Source organism: Podarcis tiliguerta (genome assembly GCF_965153285.1).
Source record: "Podarcis tiliguerta genome assembly, chromosome: 3".
NCBI lineage: Eukaryota > Metazoa > Chordata > Lepidosauria > Squamata > Lacertidae > Podarcis > Podarcis tiliguerta.
Window position 1 is genome coordinate 57,626,015 of NC_139536.1, and position 23,479 is coordinate 57,649,493.

Consider the following 23,479-nt stretch of genomic DNA (forward strand, 5'->3'; position numbering starts at 1 on the left):
TCTTCTAAAATTCATGACACATTTTGAAATTATATTGGCCCCTCACCTTTCTTATTAAGTAACTTCAATCCTACATCTACTGGGCATGCTGATATCTTCTCTCTTCACAGGAATTTCTATGCTTTGTGACAGTACACACGGTGAGAAGGCTATCATAATGTACCTTATTCTGCTGAAGCTAATTACACTCTGGAAATCTTAATGTCAGACAGATAACTCAGCTAATAAAAAAATATTTTTAAAGGCAGCAAATATTAGTAAAAAGTAAAAATTGCATATCAGCTTACCAAAAGTGTATTGCACCAATCTTCCGTCCAAGTTCGGACTCTACTCCATCCAGCATTAAGAACACAGAGCTTTTCCTCCAAAGTCGTCTCACTGCCTTCCACTAAGGTCTGAAGTACAGCGCTACTCTCTGTTACACTGTTAAGATCAACCTTCTTCCTTTCCAGTTCTCTCAGCACATTCTAAAAGGCAACAGAAACTATTAACAGAACCAAATTCTTCATGATTGCAAAGTCAAAGATGGCATCAAACGCATTCATAGCATATGACCATGTTTCTAATTTGACCGCCTTGCCTTTTCATATCATGTAAGGCACTTACCAGCCAACTGCATATATGCCCAAATGAACACGGGGTATTCTAATATTGACAGCGATATTTGCACGCATTGTAGAATTTTCATAGAAGTTCTAGCAGCATGAAAATCCTCCTTCAATAAAAGGCAACTGAAGCATTGTGAAGTTATTGGGACCATTTGACAGTTCTGCATTTCTGTGATCATACAGACTAATGGACAGGGCTGGCCCACCCATGAGGCAAGGTGAGGTGACCATCTCAGGTAGCAGGATCCACAGGGGTAACAGATTCCAATGTACATATTTATTCCCCCACTCTGTCATTGTTCCTAATATCAATCTTCACAATAATAATTTTATTATTATTATTATTATTATTATTATTATTATTATTTATACCCCGCCCATCTGGCTGGGTTTCCCAAGCCACTCTGGGTGGCTTCCAACAGAACACTAAAATACAATAACCTATTAAACATTAAAAGCTTCCCTGGACAGGGCTGCCTTCAGATGTCTTCTAAAAGTTTGGTAGTTACCGTATTTTTTGCTCTATAAGACTCACTTTTTCCCTCCTAAAAAGTAAGGGAAAATGTATGTGCGTCTTATGGAGTGAATGCAGGCTGCGCAGCTATCCCAGAAGCCAGAAAAAGCAAGAGGGATTGCTGCTTTCACTGTGCAGCGATCCCTCTTGCTGTTCTGGCTTCTGAGATTCAGAATATAATTTTTTCTTGTTTTCCTCCTCCAAAAACTAGGTGCGTCGTGTGGTCTGGTGCGTCTTATAGAGTGAAAAATACAGTATTTTTCTCTTTGACATCTGGTGGGAGGGTGTTCCACAGGGCGGGTGTCACTACCGAGAAGGCCCTCTGCCTGGTTCCCTGTAACTTGGCTTCTCGTAGCGAAGGAACTGCCAGAAGGCCCTCGGCGCTGGACCTCAGTGTCCGGGCAGAACGATGGAGGTGGAGACGCTCCTTCAAGTATACTGGACCGAGGCCATTTAGGGCTTTAAAGGTCAGCACCAACACTTTGAATCATAGAATCATAGAGTTGGAAGAGACCACAAGGGTCATCGAGCCCAACCCCCTGCCAAGCAGGAAACACCATCAGAGCACTCCTGACATATGGCTGTCAAGCCTCTGCTTAAAGACTTTGAATTGTGCTCGGAAATGTACTGGGAGCCAGTGTAGGTCTTTCAAGACCGGTGTTATGTGGTCTAGTGGGAAGAACGATGTCATTTTGTGGTTTGTCTCAGGTGCCAAAATGTCTTGGGCAGCCCCTGCTACCTGAAATTATCTACTGTTGGGAAATGAAGTTGTAATTTTTAAGACAACTTATATCTTCCTCTTGCCTTTATCAAATTTGATTTTATTAGATTCTGCCATTTATTTTATTATGCAATTACTCCATGTTCCAGTTCCATTTGTTATTTCATAAAGTTTCTTGTTCTGCATGTGGGGAACTATATATCTATCTATTATGGAGCAATTCAAACTACTTTTTGTCTGCATGTGTGCATGTACTTTTCATGAAGTGGAGGGAACCTTATGTAATTCTTCCCACTATAATATACATTTTTGTATAATAGTATGTGCGCAAGTACTTGTTAATTAATAAAGTAGTGCATTTTCTCTACATCATTGTGGAGCACAGAGGATATTGCAACATTTCAAATACATTACACTGAAACATTTAAATACTACTAATCATATTGAAGTATATTGTATACAGATAGTAAAAAGGTCCTCAGATCACAATTATTTGTAGCCATTTTAACATAAGAAGGATTTGTGCAGTTTCCTTGCATGACAAGAAATTATACTGTTCCATTTTTAACATCAATCCTCAGAACACAATACTCCTCCTTGTAGGCTAATGACTTTTTGCACTCAATTAGGCAAATAACTGACTAACCATGACATTCTCTAAAATAGCAATCAATAATTAAAACAAGCAATTAAATTCAAAAAGCCAAGAACTGTATTATGTTATGGAAAATGAAACACCTTGGTGAGCCTTGGATGGATCTAATATGCCTTTTTTTGGCTGGCACAATTCAGCTTTTTGAGAAAACATTTTTTTTTTAAAAAAAGTCTATAATAAGGCAATCAAATTTAAAAGATAGTTTAAGGTTTTAAATTATCCATGCCAGCTTGGGAAAAAGCAGTAAAGGAAGCATAGACACAATATATGCTTAAATATATGCTCAGAACTAAGTATTGGGGAGAAATTTGAAACAAAGTATGATATTAGCTATGATAGTTAGCTACTTGGTTTATAGATATGATAGTTAGCTACTTGGTTTATTTTTTAAATAGGTAAAAAAATGTATCTTTATATAGCTATTTTACCCACTTTAATCCATCACTGAGGGGATTTATCATGTAACAGATAGCAAATATTAAGTGTTGCTGCTGTGGAATTATAGAGATTAGCTCCTCCAATGCGGTTTTGTATAGTGGTTACAGATCTAATAGCTAATTCTTCAACATTTTAAATTATTTTCTTTCAGCAACAGCCAACAAAAAGGCTTATATTACTAAACTCTAACTTATCCTAGAAGAACAGACAGAGGTGAAGATAGGGGTTGGCAAAAACAGCACCCGACGAGAACACAGGCCCAGGTGGAGTGCAAAAAATCACCTTTCAGACTATGAAGTGTATGGTGTATATGTGTGTGGTGCCACTGCAGCAGGCTTTACTGCAGCAAGATCAAATGCAGAAGCTTTCCATCCTTCTCGCACCATGGCAAAATTATTGGGGGGGCGGGGTGTCAATTGACAGGGGCAGAAGAGACCCTTGGTACACCTCTGAGAACAGAGGATAAACACTACCCATTCACAATAATCATGTACCATATGCAATGTTTTTTTGGAATCTAATGCTGGAAGAAAATGCCTAAGATTTTCCTATTTATAATCAACAATTCATAGTTGTCCACCCTTTGCATAGCAGAAATTTCTGCTTCAAAAGAATGCGTCTATTTTTCTTCATCAGCTTAATGTAAACCAGGAAAAGTTGCACTATGGACTAAGTACTGAACCAGCGAAAAGCAGCACAACAATTCCTTCTAGTGCAACAGGACTTTCCACCTTTCCTTCCCCTAGCCCCCAGCTCTCTGGTGCCCTCCCCAAATTTGCTCTGGGTGGTCCAGAGACCACCATCTCCCGCAAGAACAGCAGGGGTGACAGATAGTTCCATCAGACAAGCTGAATATGGGGGGGGGGATGAGGACAGATTGTTCCATCAGGGAAACAGAAAAGGAGAAAAACCATTAAATAAATTATTTGGAAGCACTATGAGCCTTGCAGCTGGGTTGCTATTGACACTGCAGCAAAAATTAAGGAGCTTCACAAGTGAACTAGAGGGACAGAATTACGTTGGTGATTCTACATAGTCTGGAAATTTCTAGCGCTTATATAATTTGTTTAATTTATATACAAGGCTTCAAGATGGGCTAATCATTAGAAAGTGCATTTTTGTTAACAGTTGCTCCAAGGATGAAATAGAAACAATTGTCTCTGTTTTGCTTTTGTTTTTAAATCACCAAGGAATACAAAGGAGAAGGGACAAGATACAGTTTTTCTTACTTTAGCCCATGCGATTTCAGTGTCCAGATCAGTGAGCAAACTCTCTGAGGTGGACTTGTGCACTAACTCAGCCTCCGTAGCCTCTAGCCATTTCGACAAGGAAAGAGAGACTTCCTTGAGCTTACATGACAGCTGCAATGCCTGCTCCAAATCTTGCTTCCCTTCAGTGACCTGCATAAGAAACCCAGCATGTAAAAACAGAGATAAGGAGTTCTGCTTCTTCAATAAGAAATACGTAGCAGTGAAAGTAATTGGCAACACCCAGGTGGTATTTTTATAAAAGGTCATACTAAGAAAAAAGAAAAAATGGATCCAGAGGGGATCCTGGAAATTACAGGCTGCTTAGCACAGGAAAACTGGTGGAAAGTATAGGTAAGGTAAAAGTAAAGGACCCCTGGACGGTTAAGTTCAGTCAAAGGCGACTATGGGGTTGCGGTGCTCATCTCGCTTTCAGGCCAAGGGAGCTGGCGTTTGTCCACAGACAGCTTTCCAGGTCATGTGGCCAGCATGACTAAACCGATTCTGGCACAACGGGACACCGTGACGGAAACCAGAGTGCATGGAAATGCCACTTACCTTCCGGCCACAGTGGTACCTATTTATCTACTTGCCCTGGCATACTTTCAAACTGCTAGGTTGGCAGGAGCTGGGACAGAGCAATGGGAACTCACCCCGTTGTGGGGATTTGAACTGCCAACCTTCCAATTGGCAAACCCAAGAGGCTCAGTGGTTTAGACCACAGTGCCACCCACATCCCTAGTTTAATGTCATTGCTTAGCTTAATGTCTGGCACAGGAAAACTGGTAGAAAGTACATTTAAACATAAAGTAACCAATCCTATAGAACAGCAAGCTTGGCTGAAGCAGAGCTGAAGTAGGCTTCTGCAACAGCAAATTTTGTCTCACTAATCTATTAAGAGTTCTTTGAGAGTGTCAACAAAGCATATAGAAAGAGGTGATCCAGCTTGCTAGACAGAGCATCCAAGGTGGCTTACAATTTAGATTATACATCACAATGAGGTAATGAAGAACAGACAGTTCAGAAAGAGAGCAAAACTAAAACATTTGAAGATGCAGTGTGCAAAGTTAAAACCATCCAAAAGCCTTAAAAATTAAAATGCACTGACCATTTATATAAAAAACAAAAAGAAGGAAGCCAGTCGTGGTTTCCCAAGAAAGAGCTTTTTACTATCTTAAAACCATTACAGAAAAGACCCTATATGTGTCCCAAGCAACAGTACCTCTGAAGGCAAAAAATCAAAGAGCAAGGCCTCTAATGGTCATAAGGATAGTCAGATTCATTTGGCAGAAGACTGTCCTCAAATAGCCTGGCCCAAAAGCCCAAAAGCAGCACACAACTCTTACCTGTGCACCCAGATCATTGTATAGAAATTTCAATGCTGTCAGTTGTTCATCCATGCTCTTAGGGTTATCTGTTTGTTGTTTCTGTACAATTTGCCTTCCTGTTTTGATCACAGTTTCCACTTCAAGCTTTACTTCACTGAGAGTCTTGTAGAGTTTCTAGAGTCAGAATGAATTACACATTTGTTACCATTTCATGTCTCAAGGTTTGTCTGTTTCTGTTTCCAAATAATGGTTAAACTTGTTCATGTCATATTACTTCTTGAAAGCAGGTCAGACATAACAATGCATCAATTCAAACATCCTGGCCATAACAAATGTTTCATTCAAAGTTTTAAGAAATAGCTGTTTGGGGTTTTTTGCTTTAATGCTAAATATGACAAAGATAACACTATGTTATTTTTTCTGCATCAAATTTGTCTCTAAGCACCATTAAAGTGAAAAGTTAAGTAAGCTTCCCTTAGAGCTATTTTGATAATATGAAAGTGTTACGTTCTTTTGATAATTCTATCTAGGTATAAGAACCAAATCTCTTAAAAAGAATTGTTCCTTTTATCCAAGCTTTCCACCAAATCTGTGGATATGCTTCTATAGAAGGATATCTTTGGTAGGAGTCTGCATTTCAGTTGAGACACAGAAGCAAAGTATCTTAAATCTTCATGACCTCATGGAAATAATATGGAGGGAGAGGAAAGTAGGAAAGTGCAGCCAAACTTCTACATTACCATGCACTTATCGAAGTGAGACTGAATTACATCTGGGTCAATATCCTTCACATCCAAGACATGGAGCTCAGCCTTTACACTATCCAGAACCCGTTTACAATCCAGCATACGTTGCTCAAAGTTCGCTGGTTTCTGGAAAAGCTGATACTTTGTGGATACCTCCCGCAGTTTCCTCTGTTTATAAAAGAAGGCAACAATATCAAACTGTGACCAGAAAGAAAACACCCCCAAGAGGTTTCAACAACCCTCCTCCTCCATCTCATTGCTTAGACCATGCAGCACATCTCCCAGATACCTATCCTAGTTTCTTGTACAGTCTTGAGCCTAGCACAGGATGCTTGTCCTTATCTTCAAAGGACTCCAGATTCTCAGGCCCTTATCACATCTCTCTGCTCTTAAACCTCAATACATCTCTACCTGTGACTGTCACTCCTCCAGCAAAACCCTCAGCTATCCAAGGTCTCCTGCTCCCTCAAATGATTTCATCCTTTCTCCCACTATGATGAGAAATACCTCTTACTTATGTCTAATATGACCCACAGGAAGCTGTCTTATACTGAATTAGTTGTCTACAAAGACTTAGTTCCCTAGTTCCCATGCTAGGGGTCCAGCCTGGCAAGCCATGAGAAGTGGCCCATCAGTTTCCCACCAGCCCGGGCTTATCACCAAGTCTCAAAGCTATTGTGCTCAGTGTTCAAGATAAAAACCCTTTGCCTATTCTTTAGAAATTGTTCCAAGCTAATTTGGTTTTATGTAGACTCATTGTGTACTGTATTTTTCGCTCTATAAGACGCACCAGACCACAAGACGCACCTAGTTTTTGGAGAAGGAAAACAATAAAAAACTATTCTGAATCTCAGAAGCCAGAACAGCAAGAGGGATCGCTGCACAGTGAAAGCAGCAATCCCTCTTGCTGTTCTGGCTTCTGGGATAGCTGCGCAGCCTGCATTCGCTCCATAAGACGCACACACATTTCCCCTTACTTTTTAGAAGGGAAAAAGTGAGTCTTATAGAGCAAAAAATATGGTAATTTACAATGTAATATGCTGTATGCAGGCTAGTCCTGTCCCAGGGTCAGGCTTTGGTAATATGGCACTCTGAGCAAGGACAAAATTTGGCACACCATCCCAACTTTGAGTAGGTACCCATATAAATATAGGTATGATGATGATGATGATGATCATGCACCCTCTTAGCTCTGTGCCCTGTGGAGAAGAACTGCCCACACCACCCTAAATCCAGCACTGCCAGTGCTTTACACTCAGAAGCCATATGTATTGTACACTGATTCCTGTTGTACATGAATAAAGTGTGTAGCCTTCACCCATAAGTGCGCTTACCACCCCTGAATCACAAAGAAAGCTGCCTGCCTTTTGTCAGAAGACATCCTGCATACGAATTCTGAAATAATTCAGATCATGCTTTATTTCTACAACTAGCAGTGTCAACCTCCCATTTTATTTTTGGAGTTGTTCCAATGACAACGAATGTATTGAAATTGAAAGTCAGATCAACAGATAATTTAAACAAACTTCTAAGACACCCTTCATCCACTGGATCTCAGGGTGATTTTCTAATGATTAATAGAACAATTAACATTGAAAAGCAGCATCCACACAAATCAAAGACGCACAATAAATTTATAAAGCAACAAAATTATTTATCTATTAAACTTCTGCAAATCATATTCAAGTAGCAGGACTCATGTTTGTCATCCACAGGTGGTCTCTTCATTTTTTACTTATGCGGTCAGTTACACTCAGTCCTGGTCACTGGCAAATGCTTGTGATATTTACCTGCAAGGCATCCAATTGAGACCCACTACGAGGAGATCTGCATTCTGGGGAGGCTGGCATCAACGACCGCACGTTCTTTTTTAGCTCTTCCAAGGTGGATTCATGAGCAGCAATTTCAGTTTGGATTTTCTGCCAAGTCGTTATTGGAAAGGCAAAAAACAGTACATGGCAGATATCAGCCTTACTAGCAATAAATCACACCACAGAAGTCTATTATGAGTGCTACAGTGTCAACATCAGTCATGCTGGCTTTGATGATAGGCTGCTTCTTTCAAAGTCATTAGCCCTATTACAGCAGGTACTCCAATGTGTCCGCCTACACACACATACACAGCTAAATTATACGGCACAGATTCCTTTCAAGGAGCAATCTATCATCATCCTACACCCAAAAATCCTGCGTGGCAACAAAAGTCTACTGAAAATACCTGTGCCTCCTGTGGCATTTGGAAGGCATCTATTCTGTCGGTCAAGTATGAAGTTAGCTGCCTATCCAGATCCTTCAAGCTGTCTTGTAGGACTTGCAACATGTGCTCGGTTTCCCGCATTGTCTGAAGCTGCTGTTCCAAGCAAATCTGTCTGCTCACTGCCTGAATTTTGAAGCAAAAGAGTAAGTTGCACAGCATGATTACTTTTGAATTTGCACACAGAAAAATATGAATATGAAATAAAATGAGAACTGCAATTTCCTTTCTTGCTGACAAGGGCTGCAATTTAAGCACTGAATTTTTCAAGATTATGAACCATTTCTAACAGAAGAGCACTTAATTCAGAGATCCTTAACATGGGAAGCCCAAACAAAGATGTACATGATTATGTTCCCCCATCAGCATCATTCATCTCAACATACACCAGAATGGCATGGTTGGAGGCACAGCTTGAACTCTCTAGGGAATTCTATCAATCATTTCCTACTATAACATGTTTATAAAGGCTGCCAACATGGATGGCTTTTCCCCAGAGAAAACCCACTCCATACAGCTGAATGGGAACAAATGGCAAATGGGTTTTCCATGGATTGACGTTTGCTCCAAGTCAGCAGTAAAGAGCTGAGGAAAGTGGTATGACAAAAAGAAAACCACTTGGACCTGTGCCTAGTATCTAAGCAAAGAGTGGACGAGCCCAAATCCATTAAGGTAAAGGTGATCAATGGATACTCGTGATGATGGATGTGTGTACCACCTCCAGTACAGTGGTACCTCGGTTTATGAACTTAATCCATTCCGGAAGTCCGTTCTTAAACCGAAACTGTTCTTAAACCAAGGCGCGCTTTCCCTAATGAGGCCTCCCACCACCGGTGCCCTTCCACCATTTGGCTTCCATTCTTAGACTGAGGTAAAGTTCACAAACCGAGACATTACTTCCGGTTTTGCAGAGTTCATAAAGCGAACAGGGCTGTTCTTAAACCCATGTACCACTGTATAATTGGTGTGTCTTTGAACGCCAGTTGCCACAAAACACAAGAGAAGAGATTACTATTACACTAATGTCCTGCTTGTGACCTATCCATAGGCATCTGGTTGGCCTGAGAAAACAGGATGCTAGACTAGAGGAGTGCTTGATTTGATCCAGCAGGGTTTTTCTTATGTTCTTTTCATTGTTGTTCTTAGAACATTACTGCTGAAATTCATTTTATTCAGCTCTCTCTCTCTCCTTAGGCAAGATCCCTTGGGTCTTAAACATTCCTAATGCTTTCACAATCACACACTTCAAAGGTCAGGGAGCAGGTCGCACTCAAAAACAGAGGTTAAGTGGTTCTTTTAAAACCACTTGGCCGTATCAGTCATCAGAACAGATGTGAGTGAATAGAGTAAGGCAATATGCAATGGAAATGTGATCAGAACTGAAAGCTGCTGCAAAGGGAGTCCCTCGCTCAAAGAATAGCTGTGGCTCCACCAAGATAGTATAAATTCACTGTATGGCAGTATAACTAATAGTTGAGACAAGCGTTCCTATAAGTAGAACTCCATTTGCTGCGCACACCCACTAGAAGAGGGGAAAGCTCATTTTTGCAGAAACCCGCATCCTCTAAAAAGCTGCAGGGGAGGTTGCATGGGGACTGCAGGTATAAGAGGGAAGTGGCAAAATCACCCCCTCTTCCCCCAGCGAGACGCTTCAGTGGATCTCAGTGTATTCCATGAGCAGAGGGAGTCCTTCCCTCAAACAGTAGAAGGAACCTTTTGGATCCAACCCTGTGTTACACATTGCTGGTAGCATCCTGCTAAACTCTAAAATGAATCTGAGTCACCAATACAGATCTTAATCTGTTTTGTGATTTTCAGAAATAATCTAGTTAGCCGTTAATACACGTCAACTAATATTCTGCTAATATTGCCAACAAAGATTCGTATAGTTAAAGCCATGGTCTTCCCAGTAGTGATGTATGGAAGTGAGAGCTGGACCATAAAGAAGGTTGATCGCTGAAGAATTGATGCTTTTGAATTATGGTGCTGGAGGAGACTCTTGAGAGTCCCATGGACTGCAAGAAGATCAAACATATCCACTCTGAAGGAAATCAGCCCTGAGTGCTCACTGGAAGGACAGATCGTGAAGCTGAGGTTCCAATACTTTGGCCACCTCATGAGAAGAGAAGACTCCCTGGAAAAGACCCTGATGTTGGGAAAGATTGAGGGCACAAGGAGAAGGGGACGACAGAGGATGAGATGGTTGGACAGTGTTCTCGAAGCTACAAACATGGGTCTGACCAAACTGCGGGAGGCAGTGGAAGACAGAAGTGCCTGGCGTGCTCTGGTCCATGGGGTCACGAAGAGTCGGACACGACTAAACAACTAAACAACAACAACAACAAATATTCCGCTTACAGAAAGGTTTTCTTCCCTTTTGCACAAAAGCTTATTCTCACAGTCTTTTCATTCCTTGCTTTGCATCTTACTTATGATGGCAAAAACATTAGTTTACATATTGCCGTTTACGGATTTTTAGAAGCATGGAAGGACTCCATTTATAAATCAACAATATCATCTTTTGTTCTGGCCTGCACAGTGGATTGTGACCCACCAACCTAAATGCAGCCAACCAGTCTGAATGTTGGCTAATCAGGGGCTTAGTAAGGCTTCAATTTTTGCTGTGTGTCTGACAGCTGCCAAACACCTGGAAGTCCACAATGGATGATTTGTGCATTATTTGGCTTGGTGGGTAGCAAGTTGTACAGGTCTGATCTTGATACTGGGTGCCAAAGATTGCTGTCAGCTTGTGATGGCTATTTAAAGCTTAGTTACATACTGAGCATAGAGGCACTAGTGAAAACAAGTTAGCCATCTTACTAAAAATACAAATTCTTACCACATGACTTAATTCTTCATAGCGGGCATTGAAAGCTTCCAATTTTTCACTGATGATTTCATCAAGGATCCCTCCATCAATCAACGTTTGGCCAAGTTCCCGAATTTGAGTCCGGTTATCAGTTGGATGGCGTAGGACAGATTCCAATGACTAACAAGAATTGCGTTGTTAGTTTAAAAACAACAACAACAATGCATCACAACAATGCTAGTATAGGCACAAAAACTAGTATAGGTAATTCAAATCTTACATTTATTTTACTTGCACGATTCACAGCTTTGGGTGGGGAATAAACAAATGGAGAACAGAGGAAACCCGCTCTCAGTTTGTTTCCCAGCTCCCACCCGTGCACAGCTGCAGTCGCAGACTTACTTGACTTTGGGAAGGTAGTGCACTACCTTGTGCCTCCTCGCCAAAACCCAGCACCTCGCTTACCAGCTTTGGGAAGGTGGTGGAAGGGCTCTGAGAGCCTGACAAAGCCATTTGCGCCTCCTTCCCAAAGCCAGGTAAGCATTTACATGTTTATGTGTGGACCCTCAGAACCAAATCCTCACATAAAATGTGAGTTACCTGTATCTGAAAGCATGTGGAAACAATTATTTTAACCTGCCTGCCAAACACCAAACATATCTCATGGAAGTGCACTGAGTAGCTCCAGGACAACAACAACAAGGTTCTGCTTCTTGTTGAAGCCAATCTGACCTGCAGCAATGATGGGACCTGAAGCAGATCCTCCTCAGCTGATCTCAAGCTATGGGGAGTTTCACCCTGAAATATCTAGGACCCAATGCATTTAAGACAAAGTGAGAACTCATAATTTTGCCCAGAAACACACCTGTAACCTGTTATGTTGTCTGAGCACCAGTGTTTGAACATCATGCTGATGCGCACCTGACAACACTTGTTAACCTGTACCCTGCTAGGCCTGCAGGACCAGCAACTTTAGCAAACACACAGAAGAGCAGCCATGATGGATGAAAATGTAGAGGCCTGTCATTTCTGTGCAAGCAGCACTGAATATTTTGCTAGATTTTGCTAGCTGCTGTGTGAGACTGACATCCTGGATGTTGCCAAGATTAAAAGGAAACGTCATGCTGTCAACATAATGTTACCTACATGAAGAATACAATATCCATGGAGTCAAAACAAAGGTGAAAGCCAGTGCTGAAGTGCGTCAGAGGTGACTTAAGTGAAGAACTGCTGAAGAAGCAGGGGTCCCAGATGCACAATTCCCCTTCCCAGATAGATTATAGTCTTTGTCCTTCATGGGTCCACTCATGTGGTTAAATTAATTGAAAAGATGGAAAACACCCATCCTCTTGGCCCAGTTTCCAATCAACATAAAAAGTGTGTGGAGAATCGTTTTTGCTCCTTTTCACTGCTAGCTGCTACCTGCTTCACATGCTTTCACACAGCTGAAGCTCAAAAGATCCTGCCGTATCAGCCTGGATTTGTAACAATGAACTTTAGTCCAACCTGCTAGTATGCTTGGGAGCTTAGAAAATCTGTTTCAAAATTAGAGGAAGTTAGGAGGAGTCCATATTAATTATTTGATTACTTTGTCAGTGCAATCACCAAGACTTGCATATGCAAATCACATTACTTTAAGTTGCTTTATTTTCACAAACTTCATAATTATTTAAGTTACTAATTATTTAAGTACAGGAATTGATGGAATGCCTACCATACCTCAAGGGCTTCATTGACAGCATCCACTTTATCTGGCAAGTTTTCAGTGCTTTTCATCCTTTCCTCCAATGTATTCAGCCAGGCTGTTTCTAGATCCAGATAGTGGAGCAGCTCAATCCAGCAAGACCAGACTTCCTGAAGGTGATGGGATTTCATTAAAAACACACACAACTAAATTACATTTCAGAGACAAATCCCTATTCAATCTAGAGAGGCACATATTTCTCAAGTTTCGATTGGCACTCTAAACAGAGTTAGTTGTCAACCAGCAAGACCTTCATTAACCTCTGCATACACGCCACAATTTTTTTAGCAACAAGGCCTGGGAAACCACTCTGCAGTATAGCATGTCCTATCCGGGCCCAAGTTTCACCACCTATCCCATCTTTTACTACACCTCAAATGCATACCGTTCCACTGGAAAGTGGGAGAGTTATGAGATAAACCAAGGGATCTTGCTCTGTACCAATACCCAAATCATTACAGTATAATCTCTCTAAATAAAATTTTGACATGCTCTGTCAGCTTAGCAAATGAAGATACAAAGGAATATTCTGCCCATGTGCAGTACACAGTGGCTTTGTTTCTCCTTTGGAGATAGCCATGATTAAACCAAAAAATCTCTAAGCATAGTTTTCCAATTTCATCCAAACCAGGAAACTATGAATGTTCATTTTTGAATACAGTATGATCTTAAACCATTCACTTGTTAAGGTGAGATATGATTTTCCAAAGCAAGTCAGTGTCTCCCTTTGGGGCAACTAGAGCAGGCTTCCTCAACCTTGGCCCTCCAGATGTTTTTGGCCCACAACTCCCATGATCCCTAGCTAGCAGGACCAGTGGTCAGGGATGATGGGAATTGTAGTCTCAAAACATCTGGAGGGCAGAGGTTGAGGAAGCCTGAACTAAAGCATGTGTAGAGAAGTATTATCTGAAATGCTTTGCAGATGTACACATGGTCACATCTGACCTCAAGTACAGTGGTGCCTCGCAAGACGAAAATAATCCGTTCCGCGAGTCTCTTCGTCTTGCGGTTTTTTTCGTCTTGCGAAGCAAGCCCATTAGCGGCTTAGTGGATTAGCACTATTAGCGGTTTAGCGGCTATTAGCGGTTTAAGGGATTAGCGGATTAGCTGCTAAAAGGCTATTAGCGGCTTAGTGGGCTTAGTGGATCAGCTGATAAGCGGCTTAGCGATCAGCTGTTAAGCGGCTTAGCGATCAGCTGTTAAGCAGCTTAGCGGCTTGGGAAAAGGGGGGGAGGGGAAAAAACCCCGCAGGAACTCGCAAGACATTTTCGTCTTGCGAAGAAAGCCCATAGCAAATTCGTTTTGCGAAGCACCTCCAAAACGGAAAACCCTTTCGTCTAGCAGGTTTTCCGTCTTGCGAGGCATTCGTCTTGCAGGGCACCACTGTATCATTTAATACAGAAATTATGGTCACATTAAATAAAAGTTTTCATGTTTTCAAGTTTCCTAGTTTTTCGGCTTTTCAATGATGTACTGGCATTTCCTATTGCTCAATATATCACAGACATATGAAACATTTCTGCTGAGGTTAGATTATTCGGCAATACCTCCAAAGTGTGGCATTTCCCCCGGATTCTGTTGCACAGTAGCTGGTAGTTCTCCAATACAAGGTTAAGCTCAGTTGTTAAGTCCTGACCACCAGATGGCAGTTTAGCAGCTAACATCTTAATGTTGTCTTTCAGAATTTTCACCCGCACTTCTTTCTGTAGCACATCCTCTTTTGCTCTCTGCCCAAAGAAAGTGATTGCTGATCAAATGGTTACTGACAAAGACAATTACAAAGTCTTAGTCTTTAGTATACAAGTGGAGGTTTCTACTCATTCAATTTTTTTCAATATTTCATTATAGAAGCTGGCAGGAACAGAACCATTGTGCTCCATGAAGTTTCACTTGACACTCTGTTGTATTATTTATCACATCATGCTGTCATGTTCATCATGCTGTCAAATGACATGATTTCTAACACAACAAAGACTCTTGTAGCACCTGAAATAATTTATTATTGCATGAGATTTCATAATGTGCAAAGACATTTCTTTGAACATGATCTATCTTTCATAGCCAGACTATTGCCGTTTACCAAAACAGTGTTAGAGGAATTGCAAAAACAACACTATAGAAAAATCCTTTACATTCATAGCATTTTTAAGCAATTCAATCAAACATTTCCCAGGTGAGTAGCCACATAAAATATGTTTGTTACAGTGGTCCTCCCATCTCATGTCTTATTTCCAATTCTGTCACAGAGCTGAAATACCAACATGACACTGCAATTAAAAATATCTGACAAAAAACTAAATCATGACACAAGTTTGGGTGAAAGTGGTGGTGGTAGAAAAAGGAAAATGCACCTACTTACAGTGAATCCTATGCCCCCTCTCAGTTTGAGAGTGCAAAGTTCCCTCATCAACTATGCTAACTCTGTATTCAGTTCTGCACTCTGAAAACATATAGTTTCAACCCCTTCTGTCCCTAATCCCGCTACATAGCAAGATCTACAACTTCTTCCTCTGCCAGGCCCTGAAACTCCAGCAATAGTCCCAGACCATTAGGCCAAGATAAGCAAATAGTGCCAGACCAAGTAAGATCCACTTCTCAAAATTACATAGGATCTCCTCCACCACCACTGATTAGTCCCAGTATTTCATAATTCATATCCCGTTCTCCCTTCCAAAAAAGGTTTAGACACAGAGGTTCACAGTTCTTTTTTTTCATTTTGCTTCATTTTCACAAAGCCTTATAAAAGATCATTTCCTGAAACCTAAGCTACTTTCCAACATCACATCACACCCATTTCTATTATTCACTCAGGGTTTTCTAAAGCTAACATAAAAAAAGTAAATTCAAAAACTCACAAAAGCAATTCAAAAAAGGAATTTATTGTTTAATAATGGATAATATGCACATAAACTTAGAGACCCACATAACGTTTCGCACAATCACGTTTTCTCACCTTCATTTCATCCACAGCATTTTCCAGCTCATCTGGACTCTTGTATTCAAAATCTCTCTCCAAATATTCTTCTTCGGCCTGAGTCATCCATTCTTGCATCTCTGTCAAATCCTTTTTGAGGTTTACAGCTTTTTCTTGACTTTCAGATAATTGATTTTTCTGACTAATGATCTAGCAGTTCAACCAAAAACACACAGAGAGGTAAAAGCTATCTGCATCATTTGAAGAGAGTCTCAGCACTGATTCAAGGTAAAGTATAAATATCAGAGGATTGAAAGTTTCAGCAGCTCACTTCTAAAGTAATTATTGCATTATAAAATATCTGGCAAATACTGTTGCTATGGTTACAAAAAAATATCTTTCATCACAGCTTACTAGAACTGACAGATGTAATAGAATACTATTCTGCTTATTTTTAGCTATAGAATGTTTGCTATAGTTTTAAGTTCTATAATAACAAATCCCTGGTTGAACATCCCTAGGATATGGATCATTCAAACAGGATGTTTATTGGAGTGAATCAACACCACAATTTACTGTTACATGTGCTTAGGTTTCTGTTACTTCAGGCAAACACACACATTATATACATATTAAATGGACAGGAGGTTCCAATTCAAATCTTATCCAGAATGAATATGTGCCCACTGGTACTGCCTAGACTGAAGGATGCCAAGCACTAGTTGAAATGTCTGGCCTTTTAAGGGATGGCTTCCTAAAATATAATAAAAAGAGGAGTAAGAAATACCTATCTGGGTAAATTAAACTTCAGATTCCACAGACACAATTTAAATTGGGGCAGTGTGGTCTAATGGGGCAAAAAATAAAATGAGCATTCAACCAGCACAAGCAGCAGACCTGATCTGTCATTTTTTTGCTAGTCACAAACTCTTCTTTTTCTTTTGGTCTGGCAGAAAACATGGGCAGGCAAGACCTAAAAGGTCTCAGTGGTTGGAAAAGGCGACACTGATTTATTAGATACCAAAAAAAGACAGTCTAACTGAAACATTATGCTGTACAAAGTTACAAACGAGATGATTTGCTTCGGTGTTTATTGATCCCATGGCCCTCAAGCATTTGTCCAGCAGCAAAACCAAGAAGAGAAAGGATATAAAATAGTTCTTTTAGAAAGATGAACCCCACCCCCATCCCCTCCTCTAAGGAAGTTTACTTTGAATGAAGTCTTGGGTCTGTGGCCACACTGTGGCCACGAATACCCCACCCAGAGAGGCCTTGCCAAGCCATTTCATTACTATTTGTCAAAAGATGACTTGCCTATTGTGCCTTTGGAAATGGTCAGTGGCATTTGGCATTCTGTTACATAATATGATGCTTACAGTGCTGAATACATACATTATAAGCAACCATTACAATAATCCTGGAAGATAAATCACTATTCTTATCCCACGTGGTGGTGTTGAGGCCAAGGGGCAGAATGACTTGCTAGGTCTACCTAACGTTCATATCTAAGATGAGATTTGAGCAGGGTGTCATTCCAGATTACAGCTTGCACTCTAACCTTCCTTTGCTAAGCCAGTAGTAGACAGCAGTCTCATGGTTTCACTGCCAAACAGTTAACACAGTTTCAGTGTTTTAGGATGGACTGTTGCCTGTTAATGTTTATTAACTTATCTAAGTACACTTATATCCTGCATCTCTTCCATAATGGAGCTCAAGGCAGCGCTTGTAAGATTCTCAGATGATCTCTCATCCAGGCACTGATCAGACCCAGACATTGTGTTTTAATATACATGTTAAATATATTATTTATATGGCTACCAAGTCTGTTATTTCAATGTATACAAGAAAGCTAATACAGTACTATGAATTCAAAGTGACAGACAAGACAATGCAAATAAAGAGTAATGCTGTCAGTAACTAACCTGCTTGCTGAGTCTCTCCCATTGTGACTGGACATCTGTCAGCTTAGATTTCACCCAGGCATTAACTGGCTGGCCTCTTAAAGCAGAGTCTATTTCTTTCATCTCCTTTAAGGACAACTCAGTCTTCTCCATTTCAGTAACAAACAGCTGATCACAAGAGAGAAAACACTTTAACAACCACTTTTCAGGATGCAGGCAGAAATGTTGTCCATTTCCCAAGGCATTGTGCAAATATTTCTGATTCTATTTTTTATAACTCCTAAATTACTCCACATGCAAAATTATTTTAAAATAAATATCCAGTTGCATACTTTCATCTGAATCTAAAAATGGATCCAATCCAGAGAGCTTCTTCAGGTGTGTGAGGGTTTGTATTCAACTACAGGGAATTCTTTTCTCTGAATAGCTTTGAGCAGCTGCTGCCCACACACAAATATTACATTACAAATGGCTTGTGAAAATCTCAACTTGCAAAGAAAATGTGTGTCATATATTATGATGGACTGTTGATGTCATGGAGTTTCCTGAGCAGTTATCTGGATTTTGGCCATTGTCTCTTTCTATTCAGGAATGGTCTCACAGTCAAGACTCAAAAGGGTATCAAGGGTACTCTGGCTCTGTTCCCACTACCTATAGTGATAAATTCAGTCAACTAAAAATCTTACAGCTACTAGGCTGGTTAATGTACAAAGAACTGTGCAACAGTCCCTGTGCCCAAAAGAGGCTTCTTTGAACTTATGCTTCTTGCATAGCAGACCTGTATGCCAGATGGCAACCCACTTTTGGAAGCAAGTAAACTCTAAATAAGCTTGGAATATGTGGGTCTGGTCTTCTATTCAAAAGGACACAGGTAAGGCAGATTTTTGGAAGCCAGTTATAATGGCTGCAATCATATACTATGGAGGGTACTAACATCACACTTCGATTTAACCGTACTGAAATACCTGTATATTTTCGGGAAAGTGAGTCCGTACTTTTGTGTTTTTGAATGCATGGCGCAATTCAAATAATCTCAGCACAATTGCACTTTTCTCCCAATCCCCCTATGACCAATGTTGTTTTTATTTTGTTTTATTCCAACAGCATCTCCACATGGGCAAAGCTCCAGCTAATTTATAGGCTACTCTGAAGACTTCATCATCAGATCTTGCAGGATTACACACTACCTATCTCTCTGTTAGAAATCTTCGTTTAAAAAAAAGAAGTGAGACAGCTCTAGTATTCCTATCTATATTGTAATACTGAACAGGCTGTCAAATTTTTAAAACAAGGTTCCACAACCGCATTTTAGTACCATGGTATCAGGGAACAAAGGAATGCAAAACACACTTTTGTGTTGCTTAATCCTTTTTTTGAGAGAGAGAGGTTTTTATGAAATGCACTATATAATGCTTTGAAGTAGCCAAAGAATAATAGAGGTAAATAAGCAACTCTGTTCTACATTAGCAGGGCTTACCATGCATTGATCAAGCTGTCTCTGAAGGCCTTCAGGATCCCTTTGGATCGCTTGCTCTTTCATTAAGAAGTCTTTTACACCATCCAGCCACTTCTGAACCAGTTTTGAATCCGTCTGAACAGAACATAAGAAAGTTAAGAAATGTAATTAACTGTTTTAACCTATTTGTCTTCCAGATTGGAAAACCCCAAATACAATAGTAATCCCCACTTGCTTATTTTTTCCCCCATTGTCAGGCTCATGTAAAGATTTGCTAACCAAAAACCCAATTATAGACTAACTAATAATCCAAATTCTGGACAAATGGCACCAACACTGAAGGAAGAGAAATAAAAACACACAAAGAAGCCTGGCGGATCAAATCATAGAATCACAGAGTTGGAAGAGACCACAAGGGCCATCGAGTCCAACCCCCTGCCAAGCAGGAAACACCATCAGAGCACTCCTGACATATGGTTGTCAAGCCTCTGCTTAAAGACCTCCAAAGAAGGAGACTCCACCACACTCCTTGGCAGCAAATTCCACTGCCGAACAGCTCTTACTGTCAGGAAGTTCTTCCTAATGTTTAGGTGGAATCTTCTTTCTTGTAGTTTGGATCCATTGCTCCGTGTCCGCTTCTCTGGAGCAGCAGAAAACAACCTTTCTCCCTCCTCTATGTGACATCCTTTTATATATTTGAACATGGCTATCAGACCATCCTTTTCTCATAGTGACCAACCAGATGCCTATGAAAGTCCACAAGCAGGACCTGAGAGCAACACTGCTCCCCCCCAATCTGTGATTTCTAGCAAGTGGCACTCAGAAGCATACTGACTCCGTTAAGTGGGGGGTAAAACATAGCAGCTCACTCAAATCTTCTGTACCAGCATAGAACATGGGTTTGACGGGTTTGAGGCATTTTGAAAACAGAGCAATAAGCAACTGGCTTGTGAGATAAAAGCATAATTTCATACTGTCTGTAAAATCTGAGTTGTAAACATAGCTCCTTCTGGCATGAACACAGACTTTGCTTGCAGAAGCACAAAATTGGTAGATTGCCTCCTCCCCCTTCTGTCAGCAGGATCCTTCACTGAATCAAAAACCTTCCATTGACAGAAGGAGCCCTTTTGTTCACAGGAGGTGAAATTAGGATCCAACCCAATAATTACATTTCACCACAACTGCCAACAGCAGCAATAATGCACTATTAATGGAATGGTGCTTAGAGAACTACAACAAAAAAGAGAACTCACTGCCCCAAGAGCCTAACACTTCATACAAAAGATGAGCTTTGAAATTTCAGTGATATGAAAGAGGCATGGTGTCATGGTATTCTTATAAGGAGTTCCAGAGAAGGGAGACATGACAAAGTAATTTTAGTGCAGGGTGGTCAAACAGACAGCCCAAGAGCTGCATGTGGCCCTTGAGGCCCCTTTTTGGCGGCCCTCAGCAACATTTCATGCCTCCTCTGCAGCCCTTGCACTGCCTTTCCAATGTTGGCACTGGGCTTTGAAAAAGAGGTGTGAGGACAGGGTCCTAGAGTCCTCCTGCCTCCTTCCCAAAACCTAGTTAGCATTTTCCCAGCTTTGGGAAGGAGGTGGGAGAACTCTAGGACTCTGACAGAACCTTGTGCCTCCTTCCCAAAGCCAGGTACCTCACCTATCCAGCTTTGGGAGGACAGCACCAGGTCTGGGGGCTGTCAAATTTTGACCTTGCCTTCCCCCTCCTACAAGGTAAGACACTGTGGAGCCCACGGGTTCAATGTCAAATTACTCTTGCAGCCCACTTGGTATGGAAATACAAGTGGGCACAAAAGGAAGCAGAGAGGTTGGTACCAAAGAAAATAGAGACGGCAGAGGTTTTGACCAGAATATAGACATTTGGATAGGTGATGCCACTGTGAATGGATATATAAGAAAAGGAGGGATAGGTTCAATATGTCTGAGACCAAACATGAGTTTAATGAAGAACTCAAGGAGAAATGCAGATGCACAAATGGGGATACAGGACTGGAAAAGGTTGGAAGCTCTAGGGTAGAGAGCTGGGCAGCATCATATAGGAAATACTGAAATCCATGTGATTTGAGGTGACCACAGAAACCAAGAATGCAGGGAAACAGAAGAGCAGGGGACTCCAAACATCCCTGAGGGTCTACAAGGGAGAAAGTTAAGAGAGAGCAAATCCCTGAAACAGTAGGAAAAGAAACAGTTGAGAGCAGGTACAGGTTTAGGTTGTGAAGGGAATAAAGTAGAAAAGATAGTCAATTGTATCAATAGGCAACAAAGAAGTCAAGAAGGATGTGAACAGGCTAGAGAGCCTTGAATTCAGCAGAGTTGGGTTGGGAATTAAATTCTGTTCTATTTTAGATCAACTATATGATCAGCCTCAGTGGTTTTAGAAATATCTCTACCAGAATTCAGTTATGCTTCTCATTTTTATTCTTTGCTGATTGTGCATATATATTGCCATCTTAAAGGATACTTGTTCTAGGTATTCATCAAAGTACCTATTGTGCTCTGCATCTTGATACAGAGGGATAATTTATGTCCAGATTCTTGGCATTTTTTGTTCTACCTCCAGCTTCTGGCATTTTTTCAGCTGACTTGATTTGCTTGTGAAGAAAAGTTTCCAAAACAGGGAGCACACACAGTAGTTCCAAGGATATTCACTACAGGCCAACAGAGATACACTCTAGCCTGTAGAACTGAGCAGTGAATATTCTTCAGCCAAAATACTATTTATATATTGCCTAACATTGACAAGGCATTTTATGTACCTAAAGCAGACATCTCATGGCCAAGGATTTCTCATGATCCCTTTGATGATTTTCCCTCCTGACTTCTAGCTGCCACATCTCCACTGTCATTATCCCTCCTCTCCACCATAGTGAACCCAACCTTCTCCTTTAGCTCCAACAGAGTCGTTATGTCCCTCTGTTCCCCAGCCTCCAAAAATGATTTCTTGCCCCATCTGCACCTATAAATACCATCAGATATCTATGGAGCAACTTGCCTTTAGTCTCCCACAACAATGGTGGTGCTGATGCTGGGTTCCCCTGCCCACAGTGGGTCACTCTGACAGGCCAGTCACTGTTCAAATCATTTGATGTCATTATGATGTCAGATGACACACAACTTTAATTCAAATAGTGCTACAAAGGAAAATTCAAGCCCACCAAGTAAGCCTTGAAGTCAGCACCACTCAGCTGATTGGTGCTGACATCAAGCTCTCTTTTTGGTAGTGATCATTTGCACCAGTGATTCTTGATGAGGTTTTAGTGGACCTGAATTCTGAGTCTATCAGTTGATCTGTGCAGACTTTGAGCCCTACTTTTGGCAGGGGTCATCTGTGTGAGGAAGCTCTATTGAGAACTCCCTAGTGCAGCAAATTCCAGCAGGCTTGAAGTAGCATCTGTTAGAACATCAAGCTCTGATTTCAGCAGGGGTTGGCTGTGCAAGAGAGTTTTCAATGTATAGCTCTGCTCCAATGTCATCCCAGTGGGCTCAGCTGGCTGGCAGTCAACCTCCCTTGACAAGGAACAATCAAGAGTATGCTGGCAGGCATATCTCTGTCTGCCCCACACTTGATGTCAGATATGACATGAGGATTGGGAGAGGCGGGCATGATTTTGAGGAAGCGGCCTTGCAGACCAAACTGGGATCTGTGCCAGGCCTAATCAGGCCTGTGTGCCAGAGGTTCTCCATGTCCATCATAAAACATGCCACTTCCTTTTGCTGTCCTGACATTCCTCAATTTTTGCTTCTGGCCCCATGCAACTTGTCTTCCATCTCCCTCACCAAAACCACTATTTTCTCATTACAAAACCTAAAGGTACTGATTTCATTCCTTCTCCCCAACCTTTTACTTTGTTTAATACATTAGATCCTTCTTTTGATACTCATCTATTTGTATACTTTCCATATCCACTGACATCACCAACATCCACCCAGCTGACCAGGCACAAAGCTTTGGCTTTATCTGATTCCTCCCTGCCCATTGCTTTGCACATTCAGTTTGTTGCCAAGCATTGCTCTAATGAGCGAACAATGTGAAAATGCAGCCCTTCCTTTCTGGTCCATTTGTTCTTTCATTACAACAATGTGAAAATATAGTCCTTGCTCTCTGGCTCATGCTCAAATCTAGC

General features: G+C 41.0%; 1 protein-coding gene across 1 annotated transcript in view; it reads right to left on the reverse strand.

The window, feature by feature from the left end:
* UTRN (utrophin) overlaps nucleotides 1-23,479 on the reverse strand; it is a 321,971-nt gene that overhangs the window by 211,582 nt on the left and 86,910 nt on the right. Inside the window, exons 24-35 of the mRNA XM_083434684.1 lie at nucleotides 19,357-19,470; nucleotides 17,901-18,047; nucleotides 16,018-16,188; nucleotides 14,612-14,791; nucleotides 13,040-13,174; nucleotides 11,351-11,500; nucleotides 8,476-8,637; nucleotides 8,048-8,176; nucleotides 6,252-6,425; nucleotides 5,530-5,685; nucleotides 4,166-4,336; nucleotides 288-467 (exon numbers count right to left, since the gene is read on the reverse strand). Coding sequence (XP_083290810.1) covers nucleotides 288-467; nucleotides 4,166-4,336; nucleotides 5,530-5,685; nucleotides 6,252-6,425; nucleotides 8,048-8,176; nucleotides 8,476-8,637; nucleotides 11,351-11,500; nucleotides 13,040-13,174; nucleotides 14,612-14,791; nucleotides 16,018-16,188; nucleotides 17,901-18,047; nucleotides 19,357-19,470 — 1,869 coding nt within the window. The remainder of the gene's footprint in view (nucleotides 1-287; nucleotides 468-4,165; nucleotides 4,337-5,529; nucleotides 5,686-6,251; nucleotides 6,426-8,047; nucleotides 8,177-8,475; nucleotides 8,638-11,350; nucleotides 11,501-13,039; nucleotides 13,175-14,611; nucleotides 14,792-16,017; nucleotides 16,189-17,900; nucleotides 18,048-19,356; nucleotides 19,471-23,479) is intronic.